The following is a 13,804-nucleotide window of genomic DNA, read 5'->3' as shown; positions in this document are numbered from 1 at the left end:
CTCATCTCATCGCCCATCTTTGGTACACGAGAAGTACGCGCCATTGAGATGAGGCCTCCTAACGATTCAACCCAGGAAAAAGATTGCTAATATCATTCTTAAGGTCACTCCTAGTGCGACCGAAGGTACCCACGGACACTTTCTGTGACTTTTGGACGATGTTCTGATCTCTTGAAAGCATCATATTACATTCGACCGTTTCCATCTCGTTGCTGATTATTGAGCTCCTAACGTGCAACGTCATTTACCTCTGCAAAGATTGCAATGGTCTCGTGAATATTCATTGTCGATTTTGTCCTCCAAGTAGGTAGGTACTTCAATCTGAGGATCCGGCAGGCCTGTTGGGGATCGAATCGTGGCGTTTACGCCTGATTTGAAATGATTCCTTGTTCTCTCTGCAATACTTCGCTCGCTCTCTCTTTCTCTTCCGGACCCTCTCTGCGCCTTCATTCCTCAGTTTTTAGGCCATACAGACCGTCATTGTCAGGTAGTGATGTGTTCAAGATGTGAGCCAATGTTAAAGGGGCTCGAGTCATAGCTTTGTTCTCTTGCTTAGGCATAATCTTGAGGAGAGGCATTTGCCACGAACATAAACTGCTGGAGTGTGGATGGGAATGTTAAGGTCATGATTGAATACTTTGATACAATTCTTGAATTGACACTGACCGGAGGTCATTACAACTTTGCAGTTTAATTTTCGGCTCAATTGAACGCCCAAGTCAAAAGTCATACGCCCTCAAAGCTTAGAATATAACTCTGTACAAAATGAATGAAACAGGTCTCTTCTGGTAATTAATCGCACAAAAAGTGCTAATTACCTTATTTCGTCTGTCTTTATCTTTTACAAATTGAGAGAGCATAATTTTTGACCTAGTTGTTTCATCAAGTTGAAAATTGAAATATCTAATTGCAGCGACCTGAGGATGGTCTCATTAGATTAATACCATGCATTCACTTGCTTCCAAAATGTTTGATCTAGATATTAGCATTGACGTCCATATTCTAGTGGTTTGTGCCATGAACAATGGGAAAAAGAACTAGATTTGCATCATTTGTCTAATTGTTGTGCCGTAATTTCAACATGCACTTAGAAGAGTCGGCATGTTGAAGATGAGTTGGTAAAAATCAGGGATGCTTTTAACTTTTTGACGGCTGCAGAGCTCAATTTCAAATCAATGGGAGGCAGGCAATTGCCCAATGAAATTATCTCATGAATATTAGAATGATACATCACTTTGCTGAACGTTTGAAACATTCCAGCACTTTAATTGGAGAACAGTTGCTGTTAATTAATAGCAGTTAATGACTGATTGATAAATATCCAAGAACATGAATGTGTTAGTTTGGTTAGGGCAAGTCTCCTTTGCATTGCATTTGACTGTCTGTCCTTACTATTTCATTATTTTATTCTTTTATCATCCTTGTGCATGTGCTTTATATTTATGCACTCGCTTTTATGCAGTTAACAAAACGACGTGACTGAGAGTCGCCATATCGGTTATTATTATTACCATTCATCTGGCTGACAGTCGTTTATTTCCAATAGCCCCGCACAATCTCTTCACGTAAATAGTGGCCTAATCATCACACTCGAATAAACTCAAGCCTTTTCAGACTCGACTCATCACTATTGTCAGGTAGCAAAAGTGACTTGCCTGACGAACGAAGGCACATACTCCAGCCTGTACAGGGTCTTCTCTATGGCCAATGTGTGCCTCTGGTGGTGCAAATGTGCCACTGCTCCCACTTGTCCTACTTGCACAGCCAGTTCCACTCCCATCGTGTCAGAAAGACGGGTTCGTAGACATCTGACACACTGAACGGGCCCGGATATACAACCCTCCCCAACTCATCGCCGACCCACTGGTTCTGACTGCCTGAGTGACGAGTGAGTGTTGTACAATCCCTCACAGCCTCCCTCCAGCCTCGAGCAGCACCTGGAGATACCTGAAGACGTCTGGGCCTGTCGGGACTGTTGATTGAACGACGAGCCCCAGGTTCAAGACGAATAGAGCAAGGAAGAGGTCCTGCTGGCTTCAATCCACCTGATTGCATTTAGTTCATACCTAGTGCTCTTGAGGGCCAGATCCTGGATGGGACCTGTGATCACGTACGTCCAAGAACAACAACAATAATAACAAGTCCTACTATCTAATAATGCCCCGAACAAAGTGACTGAGTCACCCACGGACATTAGATAAGTCTCAGGAGTTGCTCGTGTCTTATTGATTATTCATACTAGTATAATAATCCATTCCTACGAAGATTGTGAACGTGAGCAGTGTGAGTGAGTGGCGTGTCAAGAGAAATAGTGGTACTACCGTGATCACGTTTTCCAACGACTCGCTGGATCTGAATGAAGCATGGAAAAGAAGTCCTACAACTGAGTCGGTGATCGGGTTTTTTACATTGTGGGTTAGAGTGGATCGAATTGACTGGCAGGTAAGTTGAACAGCTTTGCTGGTAATGTCGATAGTTTTAGCCTTTATACAATGGATACCATCGCCAGTATCTTCATGACATCTGGTCGTGTAGGAGCTTGTACAAGGACATAGCGTATGTCATGTCTTCAGTCAAACTTTCGGAGGAAAAATGACTTCAATCCACGCCAAAACAGCGTCTTCGTCCTCGAGCTCGTCATTTCGAGTTGAGTTGCTCGTGAAAAGGGCCCGGATTTTGATTAAAGCATTCCAATCAGAGACAAACCTGCTGACTTTTCAAGTGCATCTTGGTGCTCAAGTTGGGAACAATTCTTGAAAATGAAATGTTCTAGTAATTGCAATTAGTTTACTGGCTAGTTTTTTTTTGGCCGATTTCATGGTTCTAAATCGTACTCCACATCCAGTTCAACATCTTTTGTACGAATCTTTCCAAAGGATTTGTCAAAAGAAATGCTTTTTTATAATAACACGTTTTTTTTTAATCACTTTCAATCAAAAAAAATATGAATTTGCCGCTCGCATATTTCACCACATCAAAACAAAAAAAAGCTCACGTTTTGTCGAAAACATACTTTGGGATTTATGAATATAAGTTAACAAAAACAGAAAATGCTGCGAGTTTTTACTTTCCTTAACGCAGAAGAAAGCAAAAAGAAGACTACCAAGATTGTTGGAATCGACTTACTTCCCCCTCAATCAGCCTGCAGATATTTTTTGTGGTGTGTTTTATGGAGATTAACAAAAGCCACTCCTCCCAGAAATGAGAACTTCCTCAAAGCGGTCATCATAAGGGCCTTCTCCGGCTTACCAAAGGAGGGCATCATTGAAAAAACTTGTGCCGCCATCTGAACCTGTACTCTAAAGCCTTGTTGTCCAAGTTTCTTCTTAAGTCGAATCTTTTTTTGCTCATTCCTCACCGTATATAAACCCAAAAATCCGAAATCGGGGAATTTTTCTCAAATACCCAGGAATCAAGATTATTTTTATCCTTTAAGCTCATTTTCTTTAAATTTGTCAATGTAAATAAAGCGTTCTCTTCCACCCTGAAAAGTCCATTTCAAATCCGGGCCCTAATCACATGTCCATTACATAAGTACATGTACGGGACTGAACCGAAGCCAGAGCGGAGAACACTATCAACGTTCCCTATCTAAAGTGTATGATTTTTCGCGTTGCTTTCTGTTTCTCAGTCGCAGTTTATTTGTATTTTCATCGTGCTGACGAACTCAATGTGCGATATACGACAATGGATCAGTCATAACGAGAGCCTTGCGAGCTCCGCTTCAAGTGCGAAAATGAGTCACACATTCCACGGAATGTGTTTGTGTGTGTACTAGCATAGTAGTGCTTTGACGTTATCTCGTGTGTGAAGGATAACGCGTCCATTCTTGATCTTGTCTTGAACCTTCGGAGTGTTTAAAAAAACTCTTACTTGCTCTCGTATCAAATTGTGCCTCCAAGTCAGTGTGATTCTCAAGATTTCACCCAATTTTGCGATTTTGTCATGAGGATCCGGGCCCCTCTGATTCTCACATGAAACGTGTGCACAAGCACGAGTTCAAAAGTTCAAATACGTCTTGAAATCTAGGATCCCAAGCCAAAAGTAAGAGCTCCGAAAACAGTAAGAGCGATTCATTGTATCCTGTGGAGAAGGCTTGAATCAATGGCATCTATGTACGGCAGGCAACCGAAAGACGAAATCTTGAATCCCTTCTTGCTGCTTTTCAAGGTTACGATACGTTTTTGCAATCTCCCTAACAATTCGCCTTCGCCTTGAAGGCATAAACGTGAAGATAATTTGTTTCGGAATTAGTCGGCCGGACATTTCAATCTTAGTGTATGTATTTACTGGATGAGACGAGGAAGTGACATGATTGGATTGGTTGAATCCATGAATACCTTCGGAAAACGAATTCCAAACCACAACCAGCGGTCACTCAAGCGTCAAACCACTAGCAACACTAGCATGATGAACCCTTGATGAATCCTTGGCCATGATTTGCCAGTTTTTTTTAATGTTATTTCGTCCTCCCTGAAACGGAGAGGAGAGTGAGATTTTGGAACTTTATAAAGTCAATGATCTCTGGCCGGTTAGAAGAAATGCACCATTCTTTTACGTTTGCTCAAGGTTTACCTTCAAAATCTGGCTCTCAAAGAGTCTGAATCTGTTGGTGAAATCTTGGTCGACATTGAACGATAATATACCTTTGCATATGTGTAAACATATGACACATTCTTGACTTGAGACAAAAGAAACCTTGAAAGAGCTAGTAAGAGTGGCCAAAACTTCATTCATCCAATTGTTCGTCACGACAAAAAAGTAGCACAGCCGTGTGGAATTTTCTGCGATCGAGCAATTAAAACCCGTTTTCAAACAATGTTATTGCAAGTGTGGAGAATCGTCATCCGCCAGAGAGTGACGATTATTAGTTGACTCTAGCCAATCTCCGGATTGGTTTTCATCTCGTGGCCATTTCCAATATTTACATCCCTTCAAAAGGAAGGAGATCAACTCGATCAACCAGGAAAAGATCACCCAGACTGGATTCACCACTCACGTTGTCGGATATCCGACTTGACTCCCGCAAGTTTGCTTGGAGACCAATTGTCTTTGAACAATGCACGACAATTTTCCGAGCAATCCACGCATTGTTCCCTTTGAGCGATGACGACACATTTGATTGGTCCAAGATATCCAAGCTGAATGCAATTCCAATTGTGTTGTTAACTGTAATCATGGAATGCTCATTGCTCGCCCCTGAATCGAGTGAAAAAGCTAAAGAACAACGAATGACTGGGATTTTCCTCTTTTTTGACTTCTGATACGTTTCAGCTTCCGAAAGTCCCAAGTCACGGAGGAAAATTCAATTCACCTCAGCCTCTATTTTCACATTGACAACGAGGCGGAGTGAAACCATCGAAACATCATTTCAAGGCGTCAGCTGGACTGGATGGTCTAGTGGAAGAACTAACGTTTTGGTTTCACCCTTGCAATTCCTTCAGGATCTCAACGACGACGACGACGACAGGGAGAATATTCCTGAGTAGAAATCCTCTTCAAGCATGTGGAGTCCAACGCACGTTCAAGTCCTAGGTGAGTAGGCGGATACTCTGTCGTAATCATTACCATTTCAAAACAGGGAAGGAGGATGAAGGCTCAACACCCATATTGTGAAAATACCGGGTTGGCTAGCTCATATTTTTGTTTTTACTTTGAATGAGCGTTGTTTTAATTCCAAAAGCACTCCCCTTATCGAATCCCTTCTTGATGGAGGGCTTCCTTCCTTGTTTGGAAATGCGCATGTCAGTTTGGAAGTGATTGGGAAATGGTGCATCCAAAAGTGCATCCATGTCCCTGGTACTTGCCTGCTCGCTGCTTGCTCCCGAAAATGGTATTTGCAAATGTGAGCATGACTGCCTTGGCAAAAATAGCCAACGAAGCGAGCATCGGATTTATTGGACGCCATTGAACATCATTCCAAACTTTTCATGAGATTCTGACTTGTTGTGACCTCATCACAAAACAACAAAGAACCGAGAGTAATGTGCAATGTGCAGTCTTGAAACACAACGAAATGTCACAGAGGCTCGTACAAACGATTAAAGCATCGCAACCTTTTGGCATATCTGGCTAGATTCATCGGCAGGAAGCCGCAAATGGACTCAAACACATTGTTATGCGCACATCTGTAATCCCGGATGTCGTGTTTGTGTCGTTCGAATTTGCTGGAACAATGAAAGACATTCCAAGGACCTGCTGGTTCTTCACTGAAGAGGTCGCCAAGGGGACATGATGGCAATGATATTAGTGTTGTTATTTTTTCAGTGAAGCGAGCCCGAGGCCTGATCTTGAAAGGGAAAAATGGCACGAACGATGCCTTCGTCACGATCGCATTGGGCAAGGAGAAGTATCAGACATCGGTCAAGGAAAAAGCGGCGGATCCCGTGGAGTGGTGTGAACAGTGTGAATTGTAAGTAGAGAAAAGAAAGATAGATCTCTCACTCTCTCTCTCTCTCATCGATTGGAAATCTCAATCATGATCACGATTTGAAATTTTCAGCCTCCTGCCCAACAAGTACGAAGGTTTCACGTTCAAATTGTCGAGTAACTGTAGTTTGAACCCTTTACCTTTCGATTGATTAACTGCGTTTTTTGTTAGTTTTACCCCTAGCCTGTTCAAGTTTGAGACTAACCATAACGAGTTGCTGTAGCAGAAGTGATGTTTGAAGTCATTTTTTCCACTTCTAGGATGATCCCAGCCCAAGGAAACACAGCGGAAGTTGTACTGACTGTCTTGCACCGGAATTTCCTGGGTGTTGATGAATTCCTGGGCCTGGTTAACATTCCACTCAGGGATTTTGATGTCTACGAAAGACCTAAGACGAAGTGAGTTGAAGTTGGAGCCCTCCTCATACTTAAAAATGCTAATTTAAATCGAGAAAATGAGAAGCGTGACATGGTTTAAATACTTGTGGATCATTTGAAAAAGAAATTGAGTTATGAAAGAAATTGAGTTATGAAAGAAATAGCGTAGTATGGTTTTTACTCTATTGTCGAGCGCATTTTAGTGAATGTTAAAAACTATGATATTCTTGATATTAAATGTAAATCTTTTTTGATATTAAATGTAAATCTTTTTTGATATTAAATGTAAATCTTTTTTGATATTAAATGTAAATCTTTTTTGATATTAAATGTAAATCTTTTTTCTATACAGTTAGGCTTTCAGTTATGGGATCTAGTATGAGTGAAACTTGAAATTTGATATTGCACAAAACAGAATGAATATGCATGTTTGTATCTTTTTTTTTGAAAAAAAGTCACTTCACAACTGTTAATCAAACCAGTTCTTGAGCCGCTTGAGAACCTTTGAATACTTGAATAGAGTAAAATATGGGAATGCGATCCGCATATGCTTCCACATTCCATCGTTAAAAGTGTGAGAGATACTCAACCACCATGTACATAGACCATGAAGAGCCAGCCTAACGGAGTGGGAGTACCACTCGGTAGTAAATGTCAGATTAATTCAAGTGTTTGGCAACAACTCCGTATCTTTATCTCCATTATGCGTTGTCTCTCTGTCTCTTTCTCGCTCGTTCATCCGGTGGAGATAATGCAGATAATGGATCACAAGCCTATTCATTAGACATGATATATTTACTGAACCGGGAGATGCTTGATTTGTTGCAGATGGTATTCCTTGAAATGTAAACCGGGTCAAACGAAGGCTGATTATCGGGGAGATTTGGAGGTTCGCACCTCGTTTACGGTGAAATCTGTAAACGACAAACCAGACCGTGAATTGGGTTCCACAGCGGATTTGAAATCATCCAAGAAAGACAAGCACAAAGGCTCTTTGCAGTCCTTGAACAAAGCAGCCAACACAATTGGAGGATCATTGCTCTCCTTGGGCACCAAGGTAAGAACGACTGACTGCTACATTTCTGCACTGGACTCGATAGGCATGCTCCAAATGAAGTTATCCTGGATGATCAGTCTGTAATTGGGAGGCTCTGTCGACCATGAAATTTGAGGTAAAACATGTTTTCAATGATAGATCTTGCTCAGGTTCCGTTCACACTGAACTCGGCCCAAGGAACGGCCATTGCCATTATTTAGCACTCACTTGACGCCTCCAACCGTTCTTGAGTCCACAATTTGCTAGCTCAGTCCTTGGGCCAACATGTTTACCAAGATCACAAAATGATTTAAAATCTTGGAAGATCTTCCATTCTCAGTATTGGCTAGAGGTGTGCAAACTCAACACTCATTCGTTTGATAGTGTGTTCAAAGTTGTTTTGGTGAAGAGCGTTTCCTTCATTATCGCGTTTTATCACACTTGAAGTAAGGGAAAGAAAAAAAAACGTCTCTGCATTGTTTATTCGTGTTTTGTCGTGCTTATGTGAAGAGAGGTCAAAATCGATCCGTTTCCAAAGAGCAACAATCATGGTGGTGAAACGAATCAGTTTCGATGAAAATGACGACGAGTTTATGCGTGACCTTTTGCAAAGCAGTGAGCCTTTGCCCTGTCTCACCCGAGATCGGCCCAAATCCATGAAAAGGCGACCTTCTCGATTCGATGTAATAACAATCACAATCGTAATGATTACTTTAATGATGTTCTTCCGGGACATGAACGGTACTTTCGCAGCTTGATTTCTCAATCATCTTTTCATGATGGATCTTTTCAGGAGAAGAAGAACTTGAAGAAATTTGCCAAAACCGTCGGAAGTAAAGTGGACAAAATGGGCGAGAAGGCCAAGAAGACCTTGTCCAAGACCAATTTGAATCGCGATGACCAGCCCTCGGCCCTGCCCAACAAGCTCAATATGTCGGATTTGGATGCCCCGTTCAGTGCCTCGTTCAAAACGGATTTCAGCCGATCAGGATCGGATCGTCGAAACCGGGATCCCGGGGTAGAGAGTGATGATGAAGATGACATGTTCAAGGTGAGAGACGAGCACAAAGTGCTAAACTGTGATGGGCTTGTATTTCCTCCGATAAACAACGCATTGGCTTGATTATCCATTACTTGCAACTTTCGTGTAACCATGATTACGATTTGTTGTACACGTATGTAGTCAAGTTTTCGTGTGGCAAAGTTGCGAGCCCAAATGGTTTAATTTCTAGTTTGATGCCTTATCCCATCGGAGCTCGGGGAGTTCCCTCAATGTGGGTAATTTGGGCTTGGTGAGCAAGACGTCCACCCCTAATAGTGCTTCCATGGAGAATGTGAATGGTGTCTCCACTTTATCCCCGACCTCGAACGACTTGTACCGAAAGTCATTTGGCACCCCCAATAGTAATCGAAAGGATACTGTCAGCCCATTGTCCACGCCCACAACTTCTCGCAGTATCCTCATGCAAGGACCTGCCAAATCGCTTCGGAGCAGCGGGCCTGAGCCCGTTTTGGACGAATGGGAGGCCAAGCTTTTAGGCAAGAAAGGAGGTGAGGTCCTCATTGAATGATACAAATCGTGGTATTCCATATGCATGGTATATTTGCCTTTCAGTGCCTTATCAGGGCTCGTCCAGACCCACCAGTCATGATGCCATGTCTTTAGTGTCACAAGGCTCTCAGAATTCGTTCTCAGCCATTGGAGACAAATCGTCCACTTTGCCTCATGATTCTTCGAACCGATCCCGAGCTTTAACCCCTCCTCAGGTGTGTACAGTTGGCATAAGGAGATCAAATTTCATGGAAATCGTTTCTAATCTCGATTTCTGAACATGTTGAATCTTATGATTTTCCATTGAACGAAGCAGACTTTTATTGAACAATTTATTCTTAGGTCATAATACAAGTTGTGAGTATCTGAAGAGAGCCCTCCATAACGAGGTTTGATTGAGCTTAACGCCCGATTTTGTGTGAACATTGCCTTTCGAAAGTTAATAACAGCCTTATCGTGCTTCTTGTTTTTACTCTCTTATATACGTATATCCTTGACCTATGAGAGTTTAGTTCGAGGTTTGATGGAACTCACATTTAAGGATATATGTCCCTGATTTGTTTCGTTCGTTTTCGTTCTAAACTCCTAAAACCTCGTGCGCAGCTCCTTCTTCATTGGCCAAAAAGGTCTTGCACCAAAATGTTTTCAGATTCATCGTGATATTACAAGTCCTCTACATAGAAGTGACAGTGAATGCATGACTTGTACGAGTTCTTCTTCTTATTGCCTATTATTCTCATCACAATGAAACAAGCCAAGATGGCCGTGCGACATCCTTTGTCGAAGGAACGGTTCCTCTTGGAATCTTTTTGCAACGTAATGCAATTAAATGATTGTAATTTTCAATTCAGGAAACTCCCTCGGGTCGGAAGAAAATCATCCCAGTGGGTTCTGACTTTGAAAGCAGTCCCAGTCCGGAATCGCCCAGAAGCACCTTTGAGACCCCCAACGTGTCTCGAAATAGCAGTTCCGTGTCCAAAAACGAGTCACATCATAGCGTATCCCGAAATAGCAGTTCCGTGTCGAAATCGACCCCCGATCCAGGACCCGACTCATTGGACGAAGAAAAGAAACGAAAATCTATCGGCCTCAAGGTCAAAACCGGCTACAGTAAGTGTGAAACGGATTTGAGTTCGCTTTTGTCTTGGGAACAGGTGCAGTTAGCTCTATATTGACGTGACTGCTTATCTTTAAAATGAAGCTTCTAAACTGCATCGCTCGTTGGGTGAGTTGTTGAAATCGTGCCTGTGCGTGTGTAATGTGTATAATATTGTGAGAATTGCATGCTTAGATCGACGCTGCTCGGATAAATAGGCGATACTAAAATTGCTTCAATATTTGGAGAACGTTGTGTAGATACGATGAGACTGGCTTAATGACGGCATCAGCATGCGATCAAATTATTTAGTAGGGTTGGCAAGCATTCACGAATAATGAAAAAAATGATTTGAATATCGAAGAGAAAAGAAAATGTTTTGAAAAGATGAGAAATAATCCCGGACTTAGGGATATTTTGCGTTTTGAATGTTTGTAAGAACCGCTTGATTATCTCGTGAACTATGGTACCGCGGTTATTTGGTAGAACTCTTCAATGTACATTTGGAATTGGAAGCTCCAAATAAAACTATTTCTTGGTCGAACGGAAATGTTCAATCACTTGCATGCAGCCATTAGTAGGTGGTTAGCAAATGTGTTTGCCACAAAGATCGAAATTGCTTTATGATAGTGAAAAATAAAGTAAATTATTTTAACCTTTAATTTGCTAAACATTATTGTCAGATAGAAAAAAGGTTCATACATAGAATGCCAGACTCGTTCTCATCCCAAAATACACGATGAAGCAACGGAGTACTTATATATCATGAACTTCAATGGGTTGAAACATGATTGTTTTTATTGTTAAAGCCAATTAAAGAATGAACACGAGGAGGAAATCATGCCACGGACTTCTAGAAATATGGACTGCGAACGAGCTTCCCGGGAAATCGGCCTGTTCTTGGTCATGGCCACTCTGAGCCACTTTTCGAATTAAAGTAATGAAATAAGAAACGTAGATCTCTTCAATTAACGGTAGGTCAATTTTGTATTATTTACATGCAAAGTCGATCGTTTCAAAGTTATGTTGTCAAAAGCCTATGTAGCTGACCAGGAGCAGGCCAAAAATTCAAATTTTATGTAGTATTTACTACATAACTTTGAACATGTCTCCTGTGTACCCTATGCATGGGTTTGGGCTCAAACTTGGCTGAGTTCATCTATTCAACATGACCTTGTGGTCGTATGAAGTGCTTATTTGGAATAAGGGAATAAGATGAGCGGTTTAGGAGATAGGATATTTTTGCTTCCGTTTGCAGTCCATATCTCTAGAAGTCCGTGAACATACTGAGTAAATTTGACCCAAAACTCTTCACTTTGCAGCACATTTTTTTGTTTGTTTGGAACTTAACGCATTTATTGGAGCACACATGATTGAAAATTGTAAAATCTATTTTATATATCGACTGGAGCTAATTATGACCTCCTTTTTCTCTTCTCTATCCCCTCCTCCCCCTTGACCACCATGCACACACCCCTCCTCGGCTAACCCCTCCCCTTTCCTCACTGTTCCTTCCCCGGTATGAATTGTATTTTGCTGCCCGCGGTTTGGAATGTGTAGAGAGCTTGGTGGATGCCGGTCGAACGGGCAGCCTCTTTAATCTCAACCAATTGGGAAAAGGTAAACCTAGTTTTCCATTTGCATGATGCTCAGTTCTGTAGCTTGTCGTTGGGATCTTCGGACTGTCTATTTACAATACATAAGCGATTGAATAACGCTAGTTTCTTCATTGACATTGATTAACCCCAGGAATGAAGGCGAAGTTGGGTAACGCATCCCGTTTTTTATATTGTTCTTGTTTACGTGCACGTACAGTATGTCTTTAGTCGCTACTTGAGACTACTTTTTGGCTGAGTTGTATTAGTTTAGTTCGTCCAAGTAAAACGCAAAACCTCGAAAAAAGGCAAGCTTGTTCCTTTTCATCTTTTGCCTACCTAATTTGCTTCACACTAGAAACAGAAAGGTCACTGTCATTAGCCAAAATACAAGTATGCATGGGATTCTTCTAATCTTTGTACTCTGCGACCACTTTCAGCAAAGTATTTATCGAAGACCATTCTTGGATGTGATTTTAACCTTTTGGCTTGAAATAGCATTGAAACTCTTTATGATTGGTCCCATCTTCTAGGCCTTAAAGACAAAGAGGAAAAGAAGAATCAAGCTAAAGTGGCCCAAAAGGATTTCCGAAAGTCAACGGACTCGATTGGTGGTCACTCTCGAAACCATAGCGATGGCTCCAGTAACTCAGGATTTCCACCCAGTGGAACCAGGGTGGTTTTGGGCCGGGAAACCACGCCCACTCCTCAGTCTCAGTACGCTGATCTTCACTCCAAGCTACCAAGAGAGGTCACCACGAAGTTCGATGGAACTTCCAGAGATGTGAGTGCATATATATGTAGTGATGCTGATATGCGTTTATCACACCTGAAAACGAATTTTGCTTAAGGGATTAATCGAAATGGTTCTTGACCTTCAAGCCAAATTGGCTCACTCGGAGAAGAAACAAAGCGAACTCGAAGATTATATCGACACATTGTTGATGAAGGTGATTCAAAGTGCCCCGGATCTGCTTCAGAAGAACAACATCATGGAAAAGAAATACGGACGAATTGTTACGTAAGAACGAACTCAATTAAGTCATTACCAATGAGGACGACGAAACTCATCACGTTCTCAGTTTACGCCATTGCTACAATTTTCTATATATTTCCCTATCAAGTGGTTATGGCTGGAATGGGATGTAATGAAATGAATTGACACAAACGCCCAGGATATGTGTGGGGGATGATTCCTTCCAATTGACCTCGCGTACCCTGATCACAGACTACCTACCATATCTTATAATGTATTGCCATATTGTGCCAAACCCTCCACCCGCCACTACCAAGCAAACCACCCTTTCTCTTGCTCCACACGAATCCGTCCTAATTTTGGAAGCGACCCTATCGACCTAAACGACATGTGCTCTTTACTCGATTAAGCTCGACGAACTTTTACATTCCAACCCTTCAATTTATACTACTAAAAAGTACAGTGCGCGTTCACTTGACAAATCCTTCTTCTGCCATTCACCTGCGCCAAAAGATTAATGATAATCTGTTTATACTGCTTCATCTTGCCTATGCTGTTCCTTACCTATTATGTACACTTATAGACTATTAATGTGATTGAAACATCTTGCTTGTGAAACCAATAATAAAATATGCAAAAGCTTTTCGATTTCAACTAAATCTTTCGGGAGAGGGAAACTCCGGTGAAGAGTGGAAATCAGGACAGTCATTGGGCGACGAATTATTGGATTTACTTTGGAGTT

The 13,804-nt window shown here is 41.7% G+C and overlaps 1 protein-coding gene across 9 annotated transcripts in view; it reads left to right on the top strand.

Annotated features, from left to right (window-relative positions):
• The first annotated feature begins 1,742 nt into the window (after window positions 1-1,742).
• LOC131886129 (rab11 family-interacting protein 1-like) overlaps window positions 1,743-13,804 on the top strand; it is a 14,498-nt gene continuing 2,436 nt past the window's right edge. Inside the window, exons 1-15 of one of the 9 annotated variants that reach the window (XM_059234377.1) lie at window positions 1,757-2,442; window positions 5,275-5,535; window positions 6,268-6,412; window positions 6,503-6,517; window positions 6,691-6,828; window positions 7,636-7,864; window positions 8,637-8,894; window positions 9,076-9,394; window positions 9,459-9,610; window positions 9,738-9,752; window positions 10,247-10,505; window positions 12,052-12,111; window positions 12,620-12,870; window positions 12,938-13,107; window positions 13,211-13,705. In XM_059234377.1, coding sequence (XP_059090360.1) covers window positions 5,505-5,535; window positions 6,268-6,412; window positions 6,503-6,517; window positions 6,691-6,828; window positions 7,636-7,864; window positions 8,637-8,894; window positions 9,076-9,394; window positions 9,459-9,610; window positions 9,738-9,752; window positions 10,247-10,505; window positions 12,052-12,111; window positions 12,620-12,870; window positions 12,938-13,107; window positions 13,211-13,235 — 2,067 coding nt within the window. In that variant the 5' untranslated portion in view covers window positions 1,757-2,442; window positions 5,275-5,504 and the 3' untranslated portion in view covers window positions 13,236-13,705. The other 8 variants (XM_059234378.1, XM_059234372.1, XM_059234373.1 and 5 more) reach the window with 8 other exon arrangements.

Source organism: Tigriopus californicus, chromosome 9, assembly GCF_007210705.1.
Source record: "Tigriopus californicus strain San Diego chromosome 9, Tcal_SD_v2.1, whole genome shotgun sequence".
NCBI classification, from domain to species: domain Eukaryota; kingdom Metazoa; phylum Arthropoda; class Copepoda; order Harpacticoida; family Harpacticidae; genus Tigriopus; species Tigriopus californicus.
The sequence above is the reverse complement of the archived record's forward strand: the minus strand, read 5'-3'. Positions and strand labels throughout refer to the sequence as shown.